The sequence below is a fragment of the Carassius auratus genome, chromosome 34, assembly GCF_003368295.1.
Source record: "Carassius auratus strain Wakin chromosome 34, ASM336829v1, whole genome shotgun sequence".
Lineage (NCBI taxonomy): Eukaryota > Metazoa > Chordata > Actinopteri > Cypriniformes > Cyprinidae > Carassius > Carassius auratus.
In genome coordinates this window covers 5,833,848-5,848,067 of record NC_039276.1, presented here as the reverse complement: position 1 = coordinate 5,848,067, position 14,220 = coordinate 5,833,848, and the positions used below count along the sequence as shown (strand labels likewise).

Genomic DNA, 14,220 nt, shown 5'->3' with positions numbered 1-14,220 from the left:
TTTAATGGATCAACTGAGAGGGCAATTCCTGCAATTGCCAAGATGACTTGACTCTCAGAAAAAAATTAAAATGTGGAATTGTTGTGTTGAGAATCTTAGCAGAGATGTTCTTTGTGTCTTTATGGCACCTCCAAGGTTAAACTGGTTTGCTGGGGTAAATTGGCAGTGTTGATGTCATATTGAATCATACAGCATTTCTGTCTTCCATTGTATTGGCAAAAGAAATTAAGTGTTCCTATTGCACTAACATGTATTACTGTCCAATCTCTTACTACTCTTTAGTGTCCCATAAAAGGTGCAAGTCGGCAGACCTCTAATGCAGCCCTGTTTGGTAGAATAAGGTCATCTGAAACATTTGATTGCAGACGTTTGACTTGAAATGTTGAACCGCAAGTTTCATGTTCAAGCTTCAAAGTGCAAAATTGGTGAATTATGTTGATTATTTATTTTTTTTTTCTCTCAGGATTTAGAGGGGATGCCCAGTAAGTGGCTCATAAAGCTTAAGGATAAACTGATTACAGCTCACAACTTATTTAAAGTGCTTGATTAGAAATTGCACTCTGTGGCAGCAACAGATTGAAGTGCCAAACTTATGAAAATCAAGCCAAAACTCATAACAAGGAAATCTGAAAATTAGGGAGCTTTTTTTGTATTCATGGCCTTAAAACAGAGGCTTAACACTTACTTCAGTTGAAGTTCAGTTTGATTCATGTGGCAATTTTCATTCTTTTTTATTTATCTTTTTTACTGTTTTATAAGCCCATTCGTAATTTAAATATGCCCTGTATACTCTCTTGTCAGCTATAATCTGGGCCCAAGCCTTTTTCATTAGCCCCTGAAGTCATATTTTGATGTGTGACTTTAAATGTGTAAAGTTTTAAGTAATAAATATTATTTCACCTACAGTAGTTTTTGTGTTTGGCACTTTAATTGAAATTATTTTTTTAACTCTAACTTGGTGGCCCTTTGAGATCTTTACCAGATTACAATGAGGTAGTAAAACATTGATGCATATTGATGTCAGGGTTGACTTGTTTGGTGAACATATAGAGGCTACAGGTCATCAGCAGTGTGACATGGAAAGAAGTTAATGGACAAACCTCAGCAGACATTTAAAACTATAGTCTTTTTATTGTTCAATTCAAGTTAATTTGTATAGCACTTTTTACGCTAAAAATCATTACAAAGCAACTTTACAGAAAATTATGTTTCTACAATTTTTAGTAGTAGCTTATAAGTGGTGACTGTCAGTTTGACTGCATATGACAGGATTTTTCAGAAAAAATTATACAAGACGTAGTCAACCAGACGATGAACATTATTAACAACAATTATTATATGATGCAGTCGCACTTTTAGCAGTATTTGTTAGTTCTGTTTGCTGATTCAGGGTTAGCATTATCTGGGGTCCTCTGAGGGGTCAGCATCATCTCTTCTCAGGTGTTCTGGATCCAGACTGGAGCTTGTGTGTATCCTACATCCCGTGGTAAAAGAGAGAGACAAACAGAGACATAATTAGCATAGCTACTGTTCCAACAAAGTAAAATTAATTAGTTTAACCCAAGCTAAAGAATGAGAATGTGCATTTGATCAGATACAAGTACACTCACAATTTAAGAGATGCATTATTCGTATGCTTGGCAAAAAAGATGCGTTTTTAATCTAGATTTAAACAGAGAGAGTGTGTTTGAACCCCGAACATTATCAGGAAGGCTATTCCAGAGTTTGGAAGCCAAAATGTGAAAAAGCTCTATACCTCCTTTAGTGGACTTTGCTATCCTAGGAACTACCAAAAGTTTTGTGACCTTAGTGAGCGTGATGGATTGTAACGTGGTATAAGGCTAGTTAGGTACGCAGGAGCTAAACCATTTAGGGCCTTATAGGTAAGTAATGATGAGGTAGCCAGTGCAGAGACTGTAAAATTGGGGTAATATGATCATATTTTCTTGACCTGGTAAGGACTCTAGCCACTGCATTTTGGACTACCTGTAGCTTGTTTATTGAAGATGCATTGTTGAAGATTGTCTTGTACAAGATCCGATCAACTAACTGACATTGAATGCTAAATGTTTTTGCCCCAAATATTTTCTTTTCAGTAAATAAGACCAATTTATGCATCTATAGCTGCAATGTAGTGTGTGTTGGTTTAATCTTTAATATTTGTATATTTTTGTTAAATTTATATTAAAATAAACATTTTTAACAATCCAATGAAATCCCAATAAATAAAATCAAATGCAGATACTTACCTTCTCCTTGTATACACTGTTTTATTCCAGTTGTATCCATTGACTTAATTCTGCTATTGATTCTGTCTTTCCTGGCACTACCTAGTCTTGATCTGGCTTGACTAAGTAATGATGATGCTGTCAGAAAAAGAAGCACTTTTCAGTTGCAAAAATCTGAAAGTCTTATGATAGTCATTAGTGTCAATTGTCTCGGTTGTTGTATTCATGTACAAGAGCAGACACACACGGCCTCAGGGGCTTCTGTAAGTCTCATTCTATCCGGACACATCTGGATTCTGGAATTAGAATTTATTGCCTGCTGTCTGAAAAAACAAAAGTCAGGGATCCTAGTTTCCCTGGAATAATTTTCACAAGCCCAACATGTCTCTGAAAACTTTAGTTTCTCATTGAAGTGGCCAATAGCCATTAAACACTGGTTAAGCATGCCCACTGTTTACACAACAGCACCTGAACATGTGCAGGAATGCAAGTTTGTCATTATCTAAAGACCGTTTACGCTTTGAATAGTGAAACTCAGAAGAGTGGTTCTCCTCTGTCTAGGTAAATCAAACCTAAGATTAGGTTCACAAGCTGAAAATTCACATCACACTAAAACCATAAGTAAGGTGTGTTTTCTTTTCTAATCCTTTCATGTGCAACAAAGGCAAGAAGAGTTTTGTTTCAACTCCTAACAAAAGCACCATCTGAATGCTGAATATGCAAGCCCCTTAAGGACTTTGATCTTTGTTTGATAAATAAGACCATGTGCTCATGAGCTGTACTTGGTAGTCTTTTTAAGTTTCCAAAAGACCCTTTAATCTTTCTATTAACATTTTGAAAACACACATTTATATGTGAGTTTAATGAACACTTGTTATGTTATTTAGTGTTTTGTGTGTTTTTTTTTATTTGTTCTGGCTTTCGTTTCATGCTGTTTTATCTAACAAACCAAAATGATCTTCAATATGATAGAAAAGGAGGGACTTTTTGGGGCATATTCTTACTTTTCTATATTTATAAAAGCAGAATCGGTGTTTGTGTGTGTGTGTGTGTGTGTGTGCCTGTGTGCCTGTGTGTGTGTGTTTGTGTATGCAGGAAGGGTCTTAAGCTGTACAGCTGTAACCTCACACCTTTCCCTCCTCATGACATGTCAGCACATGGAGCCCGTGATGTTTCCATGTCTAGCTTATTTTCAAAACTATCTAAATATGTCTATGCTTGGTGATGTTGAACATGTGAGTCTCCTGATCTCACCCAGCAGTCTACGTTTGAGATGTGTGTGTATATATATATATATATATACACCATTATGTAGTCCCCTGTAATGTTTTTATTTTATTGACTTAGTAGTTAGGTAGTTGAAATAAATTTTGTATATCAGTTTCTTCAAATTTGGATAACTTTCTTTTATTTTGGAGCCTAAATTTGTAAAGGTTGGCAGGCATTCACTTGTATCAGGCCAAAATCAGTTTGATATCCCCTCTAGTCAAGTAGTAAGTCTTTTTTAATATTTTTTTACTTGCTGTCTCGTGAGTCTTCTACAATATATTTTATATTGTTCTCATATTATTTATAACATTTAAAAGATGTCATTGTATTACATGCATAGTACATTTCATTCTCAAGATGATCAACTGCCCTTGTCAAAAAATCCTATTGGAATTTCACTTTGTCCTATTGGATCCTACTGGATTCTTAAAATCCTATTGGACATTCTGATTGATTTTAATGGAATTTCACTTTGTCCTATTGGATCCTACTGGATTCTTAAAATCCTATTGGACATTCTGATTGATTTTAATGGAATTTCACTTTGTCCTATTGGATCCTACTGGATTCTTAAAATCCTATTGGACATTCTGATTGATTTTAATGGAATTTCACTTTGTCCTATTGGATCCTACTGGATTCTTAAAATCCTATTGGACATTCTGATTGATTTTAATGGAATTTCACTTTGTTCTATTGGATCGTACTGGATTCTTAGAATCCTATTGGACATTCTGATTCATTTTAATGGAATTTCACTTTGTCCTGTAGGATTTTATTTGATGTTTAGAATCTTATTGGATATTGTGTTTAATTTAATGGGATTTAATTTTTTCATGTGATCTTTTATTGATTTGTATTGGACATTGTGATTTTTAAATGGAAATTCACTTTGTCCTGTAGGATCTTATTTGATTCTGTTAATTACTTTTTAAGAGTAACTTAACTTTTTTAGAGTAGCACTGTGTATGTGTGTGTGTGTGTGTGTGTGTGTGTGTATTTGTAACCCATAAAAATGCAGCCTACATATACACAAATATATATATATATATATATATATATATATATATATATATATATATATATATATATATATATATATATATATATATATATATATATATATATATATAAATCAAAATACAGTAAGGAAAATATTTTAATTGATATAATATCCGAATAAGTTAAAATGTATTACATGTGACTAAGAATTCATAGAAACACAAACATCTATAATGGTTTTGTCGTGACGCTTCCCCTTTAAGAAATCCGAACGTAGTAGTGCGCGTGACACTGTAGCGTGCATAATTTGAACGGTAACGGTCAGGTGAGGAAGCTGAGAAATCGAGTGATTAACGTTGTTAAACTTGTTAAAAATGTATTGAAAGACTCTAAAAAGGAAGAAATAATGATACTTATCTGAGCTGCATCCCAAACGAACCATTTTGGGTGAAGAAAGTATATCTGTTGCTGAGTTGTTGATCTAGTTACTGTATCTGCTGTTTGCCTATAACTTTACATAGCAAAAGCTAATTTAACAACTGTTATTAATGAAATAATAATGTATGCCATTTATAATAAAATCGAGTACAAAATGCCTGTTCTGCCAACATTTTGAGCGTTTTGAATTGTGCTTTACGGTTTTGTGTACCGCTTTATTTGTATTGATGGATTAATATGTTCTGCTGTGCAGGTTAGGTTTTATGTTCCAGTTAAAAAGTTTGACATGATACAGTTCTCCCGTGATATTTGTGTGTACATGAAGACACGCATGACAAGAGAATAGATGGCGAATAGATGGCGTCTTCCGTTATTACTGTCAATCGAAGCAATGAGTCCAGAAAAATTTAGCAGATTTACCGGCGTAATATTTAACACTCGCGTTTGTCATTTCTGAAATGGTAAATGTGGACGTTTGGTCCTCTTAGATTAACAAAGATTTTTTTCAAATTGTGAATAGATTTTGTAGAGAAGCTGAGAAAAGTGCTCTCCCCTTAAAGCACAGTACGACTCGAAATGACTGAGCTGGCTTATCTAAAACCAGGAAGTAATCGTGCATATGTTCATGTGACAGAGCATTATTGCTTTGAAATATATTTGATACAATATTTTTCAGTTTTTTTTTTCTCTGTTTTTACATTACACACAAATACTGTATTAAATGAAATGAACAGTTTAAGTTCCCTTTGAGGTGTATTATACTGAGTTACAATATCATATTCTACATATTGTTTGATGTTTTATTGTTCTGTGTTGTGATGTGACTGTATTTGCTATTATTATTATTATTATTGTTGTTGTTACAGTAAAGTGTTATTTTTATATTCAACTTCTGGTCTCCTGTATACACTTTATATGTTCCTCCTCACTATAGATATGTTCCTCCCTTTGGGTATAGAACTGGTTTAGTGTGAATAATTTACATTGGAAGCACAAGTTCTACATATTGTGTGTGCGTGTGATCAATTCATTACCAGTCCCTTAGAAATTTTTGCACTAATGCTGTATTGCTGCACAAATCACCTCTTATGTTTTTTACAATGTTACTGAAGGTCGTGCAACGTACAATGAACAATGTCTACATCAGGGTGAGTTTAGGCAAACTGCAAGTACTATTTGTTCATAAAACAAATACAATGGAAAAGTGTACCTTTAGAATAAAAAAAAAAAAATCCCATATAAACAGTCACCCAACTGGATCCCATTAAAATCCTATAGGAATGATCCTACAGGATATTTATGTCTTGTCCTACAAGACTATTCCTATCAGAATCCTATAGGAACGGTTCCAAAATATGATAGAAAATCCAATTAGAATCCTGTACAGTTTTCTTATTGGAATCCTTTAGGATTTTTTGACAAGGGTGGGAACAAATAACCAAGAGGGTTGATGAATGTTAACGTTCTTGTTAAATCAAAAGTGTTGTACCTGAACATTGTTTCAGGATATCAAAAAGTCCCAAACATGATTTACATGAAATTCTCTAGAAATCTGTCTTTTTTTTATTCGCAAATTTTCCTCCTGAAAAGGATGAAATTACTTTTAGCTCACTAAAGATACAGCCAAAGTGGTGCTTTCTCATAATATTTCACACCTAAAGTCAAGATTCACCCCTTGATTTCCCATCACAGCTGTCAGTGTTGAGCACTTCCTCTACAATACATGTTTGAGCAGACTAATAATGTGCTAGTCCCAGCCTGCTGCCCATTCCTGACCATTCACTTTTGTATAGCGCTTTGTAAAGTCCATTCATATTCTTTTCTTTCTTTCCACAGAAGAAAGTGGAGTGTCGTTGTTGCAGTTAATTGGTGATCCTCCACCTGATGGCGTCTCCAAAGTCTTTGACCATGATAACAGCCCTGGCTATGTGTTTGACCAAAGCTCCAATGTGGGTCAGTCAGCCGCGGCCCACCTGCCCAACCCTTTCTTCCGTGACTTCTCCCTTATCTTCAACATTAAACCCACGTCCTCCAAGCCTGGTGTCATCTTCTCAATCACTGACCCAACCCAGAACTATATGTATGTTGGTGTGAAGCTGTCAGCGGTGGAGAAGGGCAAGCAGTATATCATCTTCTACTACACTGAGCCAGACTCGGAGAGCTCATATGAGGCGGCCAGATTTTCCGTGCCTTCCATGGTGAACACCTGGACCCGCTTTTCCATCAGTGTTTTGAATGAGCGTGTTTCCCTCTACTTCAACTGTGACTCAGATCCTCAGGTCATGAGTTTTGAGCGGTCTCCAGATGATATGGACCTGGATGCCGCGGCTGGAGTGTTTGTTGGTCATGCAAGTGGAGCAGACCCTGATAAGTTTTTGGTATGTACACAGTCCATTATTTCAAATCATGATATTCCAATGAAAACAAGTAAAACCAAGGCTAGCTTAGCCCAGAAAAGGGAAGGTGCAATAAAATGATCTGTGGTTGAGTGACTCTTGCATGATTTAATTGCTCAAATTGGCCTGTATAAAACACAACAAACATTTTGTTGTTGTAAAATAGTCTACACGTATTTTCCTTGTTGGAGCAGAGTAGTTAATTGTTTTAAAAAACCACTAGGGAGCAGTGGACCCCCCATCTGAGATCAGTGAAAACCGGCCGCTGCCCTGTTCTTCCCCTGAATTCAGTCAGATGAGATCGAACAGCATGTTTTATCTTATTTTATTTTATTTTATTTTATTTTATGATATATTAATACATATATGGATTCATATATTTGATGTACCATGCATGTTTGTTTATTTTAGCATCATTTATTTTGTTAAATTTCATTTATTGAATAGCGCTCACACACACATGCATACACACACATTTAATATCATTTATATATCACTAAATAATTATATTATTTTCTTTTTTATATATAAATCTTATAACTTTTATATTTCTTAAATGCAATTCAATTTATATACACACACACACACACACACACACACACACACAAAAATAAAATAAGAACAGCCTTTATAGGCCAATAGATTTTTCACCAGCTGCTGTGCTACTAAAGCCGCCTAACTGGTCTGTGAAGTGATGTGATTGAATGCACTGCCTTGTGTCCTAGTTATGCTAGTGCTTTCAAGCATGTTGTCATATACCCATAGTGAGGCAACTGAGGCAGCAGAAATGCCTCACATTTCCCACAGCTCATAATGGCCACTCAGAAGCAGATGGATCTTGTTCAGTTCAGTATGGCTCCTTGTTTCATGTGGCTTCCATTTCCTGTGGGAACTCCATCATGAGGAGATGGCCATCATAATTACAGACCTGATTAAGCAAGATATGATTGTTAATTCATCCCTCTCATTAAGACCATGTGCATAACTGTGGGGCAATCAGGTCTGTAAATCTGACCCCTTGTTAGAAATGTAAGAGGGTCTCAGCAGGTCACAGCGTGAAATATAAGGGCAATTAAGTCATCATAAAGCTTCCTTCACTACATTCTGTTCCTAAACCTTTGACCTTAGCCCTTGAGACATGAGAAGGGAAGTCATGTCAGATCTTACCAGCAACTTACCTACATTTCTATAATCAGTGACTCAACCTCATGTTGCTCAAAAAGGGTTTGATTTTCTTTTGCTTCTTTGTAGGCCACAAAAGGAGCTATTTGGATGTTCATGCTGTTCCTAATAATAAAGATTGGTTATCAGTTGTCATGAACCTAGCAGTAGTCCATACAGTATATTGCACACATTAATAGCTTTGTGTGAGAAACAGTCATTATAGAGCAGAAATAGTCGTAGGACTACTTTTATTGTGCTTTTATCCTTCTGGAGCTTGATGTCTCTTGGGCCTCATTAATTTTTATTGTGTGGAAAAGAGCAACATCAACGTTATGCTAAACATCTCCTTTTGTGTTACACAGAAGAAAATAAGTCACAGCTTTGGAACAACATGAGATTAATTAAGTGATTGGCTGAATGTGTTGCTTGGTGGATCGTATTGAATGTTATCACCGTCTGTGCTGCAAACCATGAAAGGGAAATCTCACATGGAGTCAGATAGCCATGTGTTTGAAAAGTAAGATATCAGGCACACATTGTTATCTGCCAGCATTTTTGCCGTGAAAGGCAATGGCATGATAATGCACAGTGGATTCAGATTGTAATGAGCAGCTGCTCTACAGCATGGACTGTATATCACCACACCTCTTATGGCCATCAAAATAAGCTCACTGACCTGTGTGTGTGTGTGTGATTGTTCTAGGGTGTTATCGGCGATGTAAGAGTGTTGAAAGACCCTGGGGCGGCTGAACGGCACTGTGAAGAAGATGAGGATGACTTCGATGCGGTAAGACTTAAAGCACATAAGCTTTCAAATTAGAGTATCTAAGGGCCATTTTGAGCGTTGGGGGCCTTTTGGTTCAATTTGGACCCTGCAATCATTGTTGGGCCTTAGAGTTTGTTGATAATGATAATTAGATATTTTACTGAGTTTGTTTTTATGCTGGTACATTGGCTGGTTTAGGCCTCCTGAACTTTTCATATTTTTTAATATTCTGTGCAGTGGTTCTCAGCAGTGACAGAAATTAACGCTTTCACTATGAGGTAATATATATGGCCCCTTAAACTGGATTAATTTTATTTTTTAATCATTTAAATAGGAAACTAAAATCAGCCTAGGTGGTGGCAAGTCTTAATGATTTCATTCATTTAAATGATTAATTTAAATGGTAGATTAATCATCAGTTCATTAAACTGATTCAGTAGCGAAACAATACTATGGGCGCTATTTTAACGATCTAAATGCAAAGTGTAAAGCGCACAGCGCAGGTACACTCAGTGCGTGTCCAAATCCACTTTTGCTATTTTAACCACGGAAAAGCGGTTTGTGCGCCGGGGCGCATTTTTGGAATGGGTTGTCTCTATTCTCTTAATGAGTAATGGGCGTAACGTTCAATAAACCAATCAGAGTGTCATCTCCCATTCCCTTTAAGAGCGAGATGCGCTCGCGTCAGGGCGGATCGCAATTTACATGGTGGAATTTGTTGGTGGAAAAGCTGAATGCTTCTCAAGCAAAGAAACCGATCATCTATGGGACAAGCAGGCATCCACCAAAGCTCTGCGCGATGAGTCAGTTAATATATATGTGTGTGTATTGGCACGATTGTTCAATAGCCATTACATTCAACATTATAAGTACTAGTAATAGGCTGAATTGCAAATAGGTAGCCTAATTCTAATACACCCAATGATTATCCATCATTAAATTTTTATATTTATGTGGCCTAATATTATTTTACACTGTAATCCTTTTGTTTGTAATATTCGGCATGTTTGTGTGATGTGCATCCCTGTGTGTAATAAGCAAAGTCAACGTGCACTGTGGACCCGCCCACAGGCAAAAAAATTTTCCAACATGTTTTCAGCTCCTTAAAATAGGAATGCGCCAGCAATGCGCCTGAACACACCTCTATTTTAGACCAGCACATCCATGGACGCACAAATGGGCCAAATGCATTTGCTAATTAAAGACGTGACGCTGGACGGGAAAATGTTAATGGATTGAAACTAGCAAGCACATTTGCGCTGCGCCTTGCATTGCATTGCGCCGGGTGTATGATAGGGCCCTAAGTGTTACTCAGTGAGTCTATACAGTTCTTCTGTGTATTAATTTAGAAATGTTCATTGACAAAGAAAAAGAAAAAACAGAAAAAAAACTTGATTTGTTCAATAAACAATATGACATTTGTGATGATATTCAGGAAAAACTGCACTCTTCCTTTTGTGATATTGCTTACCTATATAATTTGAAATGCTCAAACCGAACCAAGAGGAAAATGCAACATTGTAACAGTGTAAGTCCCTTATTCTATCTACGGGACTAAAAACATATGCCTTTATTATGCCTCAGCTTTGTGGGAGATGAGAAATCGGCACATAAATGGTCCGTTTTACAGCTACACACACTATTAAAAGTTAAGCAGTTCTAAAATGGGTGATTAATCCAAATATTGGCTAATGCAGCGAGGTGAAAAATCGTGAAATTATGCTCTGGGAGATCCACTGCATGAAACAAGATCCAGCTGCATTCTCAAACAAGTCTTCAATGCTTTCCTTTGTAAAAAGGAAAGCATTGAACTAAGGTGCATTTTTAGCCAGTTGTCATGTAGTCTTTTAGAAATGAGACCAGTGTGAAAGGGATAGCTTGCCTTGTGCAAGTGTTCAGATTTAGACTGTCTTCCCCAGGTGACTCATCTCAGTCTGCATTACTTTACGTTTGTATTTACGTATTTGGCAGAAGCTGGTATCTAAAGCAACTCACAGTGCATTTTAAGGTATATATTTTAGCAGTTCTTTGTTTCCTGGGAACTGAACCAATGTCCTACCAAAGCCCTACCAAATGAGCTACATTTACATGAAATCTGAACCTCAAAGCAATATTTCCCCCCCAAAATTAAATTGTTGTCATCATTTACTCATCCAATGTGTTTGCTTGAAACACGAAATGTGTGCAGACTGAATGTCTGAGATCTTTTCCACACAACTGAAGTGTATTTAAAGTTCCAAAAAGGACAACAAATAGCATAAAAGCATCAAATATTGAATTGAACAGTTGCATAATTGTTGATCTTTACACAGATACTGAATTAAATTGAAAAAACACTGAACTAAACTGAGCTGAATAAAGACTGTGTTAAAACTTAGATGGAGTTGGTTGATGAATTTTAAAACATTAACAATGTTATTTTCCTGTATTATTAAAAGTGAAGCAGCCTTGAAATAAACTGCATTGTGTATAGCACTATATAGATAAATGTGACTTGTATTTCATGTCAGAATGAAAATAACATCAGTTTGGAACGACATAAGGATGAGTAACCTTTACTTTTAGGGAGTAACTGGAGTATCTGTCGACTGATTGTTATCCATCTATGGCTGATAGTGCTTGGAATTTACTTCCATTCATTTCTAGAAAAGAATGTGTCGCCTCCAGTTAGGTTTTCCACAGAATAAAGCTTTAATGCCCACCAGTATGTCACATGATGTATTACATGCCCTCCAGCCAACTAGATAACAGTGTGATGAAATTTATGTAGTTTTTCCGTTCTCCTTCAAAATCTACAGGGATCAGGTGATTACGGAGCAAGTGGAGATGGAGAAGGACGACCATCAATCCAGGTATTACCATCATTTTCCTCAGAAAATGTGCAAAGTTGTTGTGATTCATGTAGTGTCCACATTCAAAACAAACATGATGATCCCGAGATTCCCAGCTGTTTCCAGAACAGCAGCGTGTGATTTCTGGCAGGTCTGTCGCTGTACACTCGTTCATCTTCTGGGAGAAAGTCCCGGATGAGCGCTATTATCTCCAGATCGATCCCAGATGTTAAAGCCCATCTTCCCATCTGTTGTGTTGCTAATCCAGAAATAGTCCATGTGGAAATTGAAATGAACCCTTTGCTACCAGTGTTGGGCAAGTTACTTTTAAAAAGTAATTAGTTACAGTTACTAGTTACTTCTTCCAAAAAGTAACTAAATTAGTAACTCAGTTACAAATTTTTAAAGTAACTAGTTACTTAAGAAAGTAACTATTGCGTTACTTTCAAGTAAAATTACATTTTAAATGCTCAAACGTGACCCCACCTCTACCCCTCTTTAAAGGAACTTAAAATACATGTGCATGTTCAATTATTTATGATAAATCTGAATATTATAATGAAATGGACACTTAATACAATACATTATTAACAGAAACATGAAACATTGTACACACATCTAAAAAAAAAAGTTGCTGTGGGACAAAGTGAGACTAGCCTCCAATCAAATGGCATGTATGTAGATATTATGTTTATATAGTGGATCAATGCAAATAACACGATAGATTTTTGGGAACTTTTGATATTTCCTTTTATTGTTTCTTTAATTTCTTGAAGGAAAAAGTAATGTATATACTTCTATTTAGAGAAGGCTACTTTTGGATTATCTGGGCTCGTCGCCATACCTGTCTCTGGTTGACTGACTGGCTTGTGTTGTTCGTTGTGTGTCCTGTCCTGTCCGATGATGGGTCGTTCGCGAATGAGCGTTAGTGATGATGGATCGACTCGTTCGCGAATGAGCTTTTGATGAGTCGTTCGCGATTCGCGAATGAGCCGACTCTAGGAGCCGGCTTTTTTAGTTGAACTTCGGGAGCTGGCTCGCATATCTGAAGAGCCAACTCTATTTTTTCAAATTTAGCCTATATAAATTAAATAATTATGTAATAAAAATTGAAATATTATAGTCAAAGTCATTTAAAGAGCCGTTTGTGAGCCAAAGAGCCGGCTCTTTTCAGTGAGCTGAGTCAAAAGAGCCGAATTCCCATCACTACTATGCGTGCTTTCGAACACCCGCCCAACTCTACCTCTGATTGGCTTACAATGAAATTTTACTCTACCTCAGCCAATCGTCAGCATTTATGCGCTTGTCTCGTGCTCTGCCCACTAACCAAGGAAGAACAGTAAAAAAAGTATTTGCCTCTCGCTCAGAGATCTAGTTGGTCTGATGAAAAAAAAAAAAACAGCTTCATCATCAGTTATAGTAACGCGCCGCATTTTTTGGCAGTAACGGTAACGGCGTTATTAAGATGAGAAGAGTAATCAATTAGATTACTCGTTACTGGAAAAAGTAATGCCGTTAGTAACGCCGTTATTTATAACGCCGTTATTCCCATCACTGGGATTTGCGAGGCCCGTGTCTGAGCTTGTCAGAGCTAATTACAATAGAAGGAAACCAGGTGGCTGTTTTCTGTTGACTCCAAGGATCTTCCATAAGTGTCTACTTTTTTGACAAGTTTATTTATCACTGCTGAAGTTAAGTGTAATTTTAAGAATATTTCAGCTACTTTTTTAGTTTGTTTTTTTTATTTTAATTTTCTGAGTTGTACTTGTGTGATGGTTGCTGCTTCTTAGAAGCATCTTTACTTTCACTTGGAAGTATTTTTTGCCATTATATTTGTTTTAACATCTTTAAACAGCTGCTGCCAAGCATGCAGCTATTAATTTAATTCTAACCTAGTAATTTTAAATTACACAGTTTTTTTTTTTTTTTTTTTGCTTTTGCAGTACACTTGTTTTAACACGCTTTGACAGAGAGAGAAATGGCATTCTGAAGTGCTGTAAAGTAAACTTTCTTTTGTCTTACCATGGAATCCATTTTGATGGATGTTACATTCCCCCCGGGACATTTTCCATGCTTGTTTCACAGTCGATCCAGCTCTCCTTGGATGTTGGAAAGTGCATGTGAGG

General features: G+C 36.3%; 1 protein-coding gene across 7 annotated transcripts in view; it reads left to right on the top strand.

The window, feature by feature from the left end:
* col18a1a (collagen type XVIII alpha 1 chain a) overlaps positions 1–14,220 on the top strand; it is a 79,778-nt gene that overhangs the window by 43,834 nt on the left and 21,724 nt on the right. For 6 of the 7 annotated variants that reach the window (XM_026218946.1, XM_026218950.1, XM_026218948.1 and 3 more), the window contains 3 exons: positions 6,774–7,315; positions 9,201–9,284; positions 12,062–12,115. In XM_026218946.1, the coding sequence (XP_026074731.1) occupies positions 6,774–7,315; positions 9,201–9,284; positions 12,062–12,115 (680 nt within the window). The remainder of the gene's footprint in view (positions 1–6,773; positions 7,316–9,200; positions 9,285–12,061; positions 12,116–14,220) is intronic. The other variant, XM_026218951.1, reaches the window with a different exon arrangement.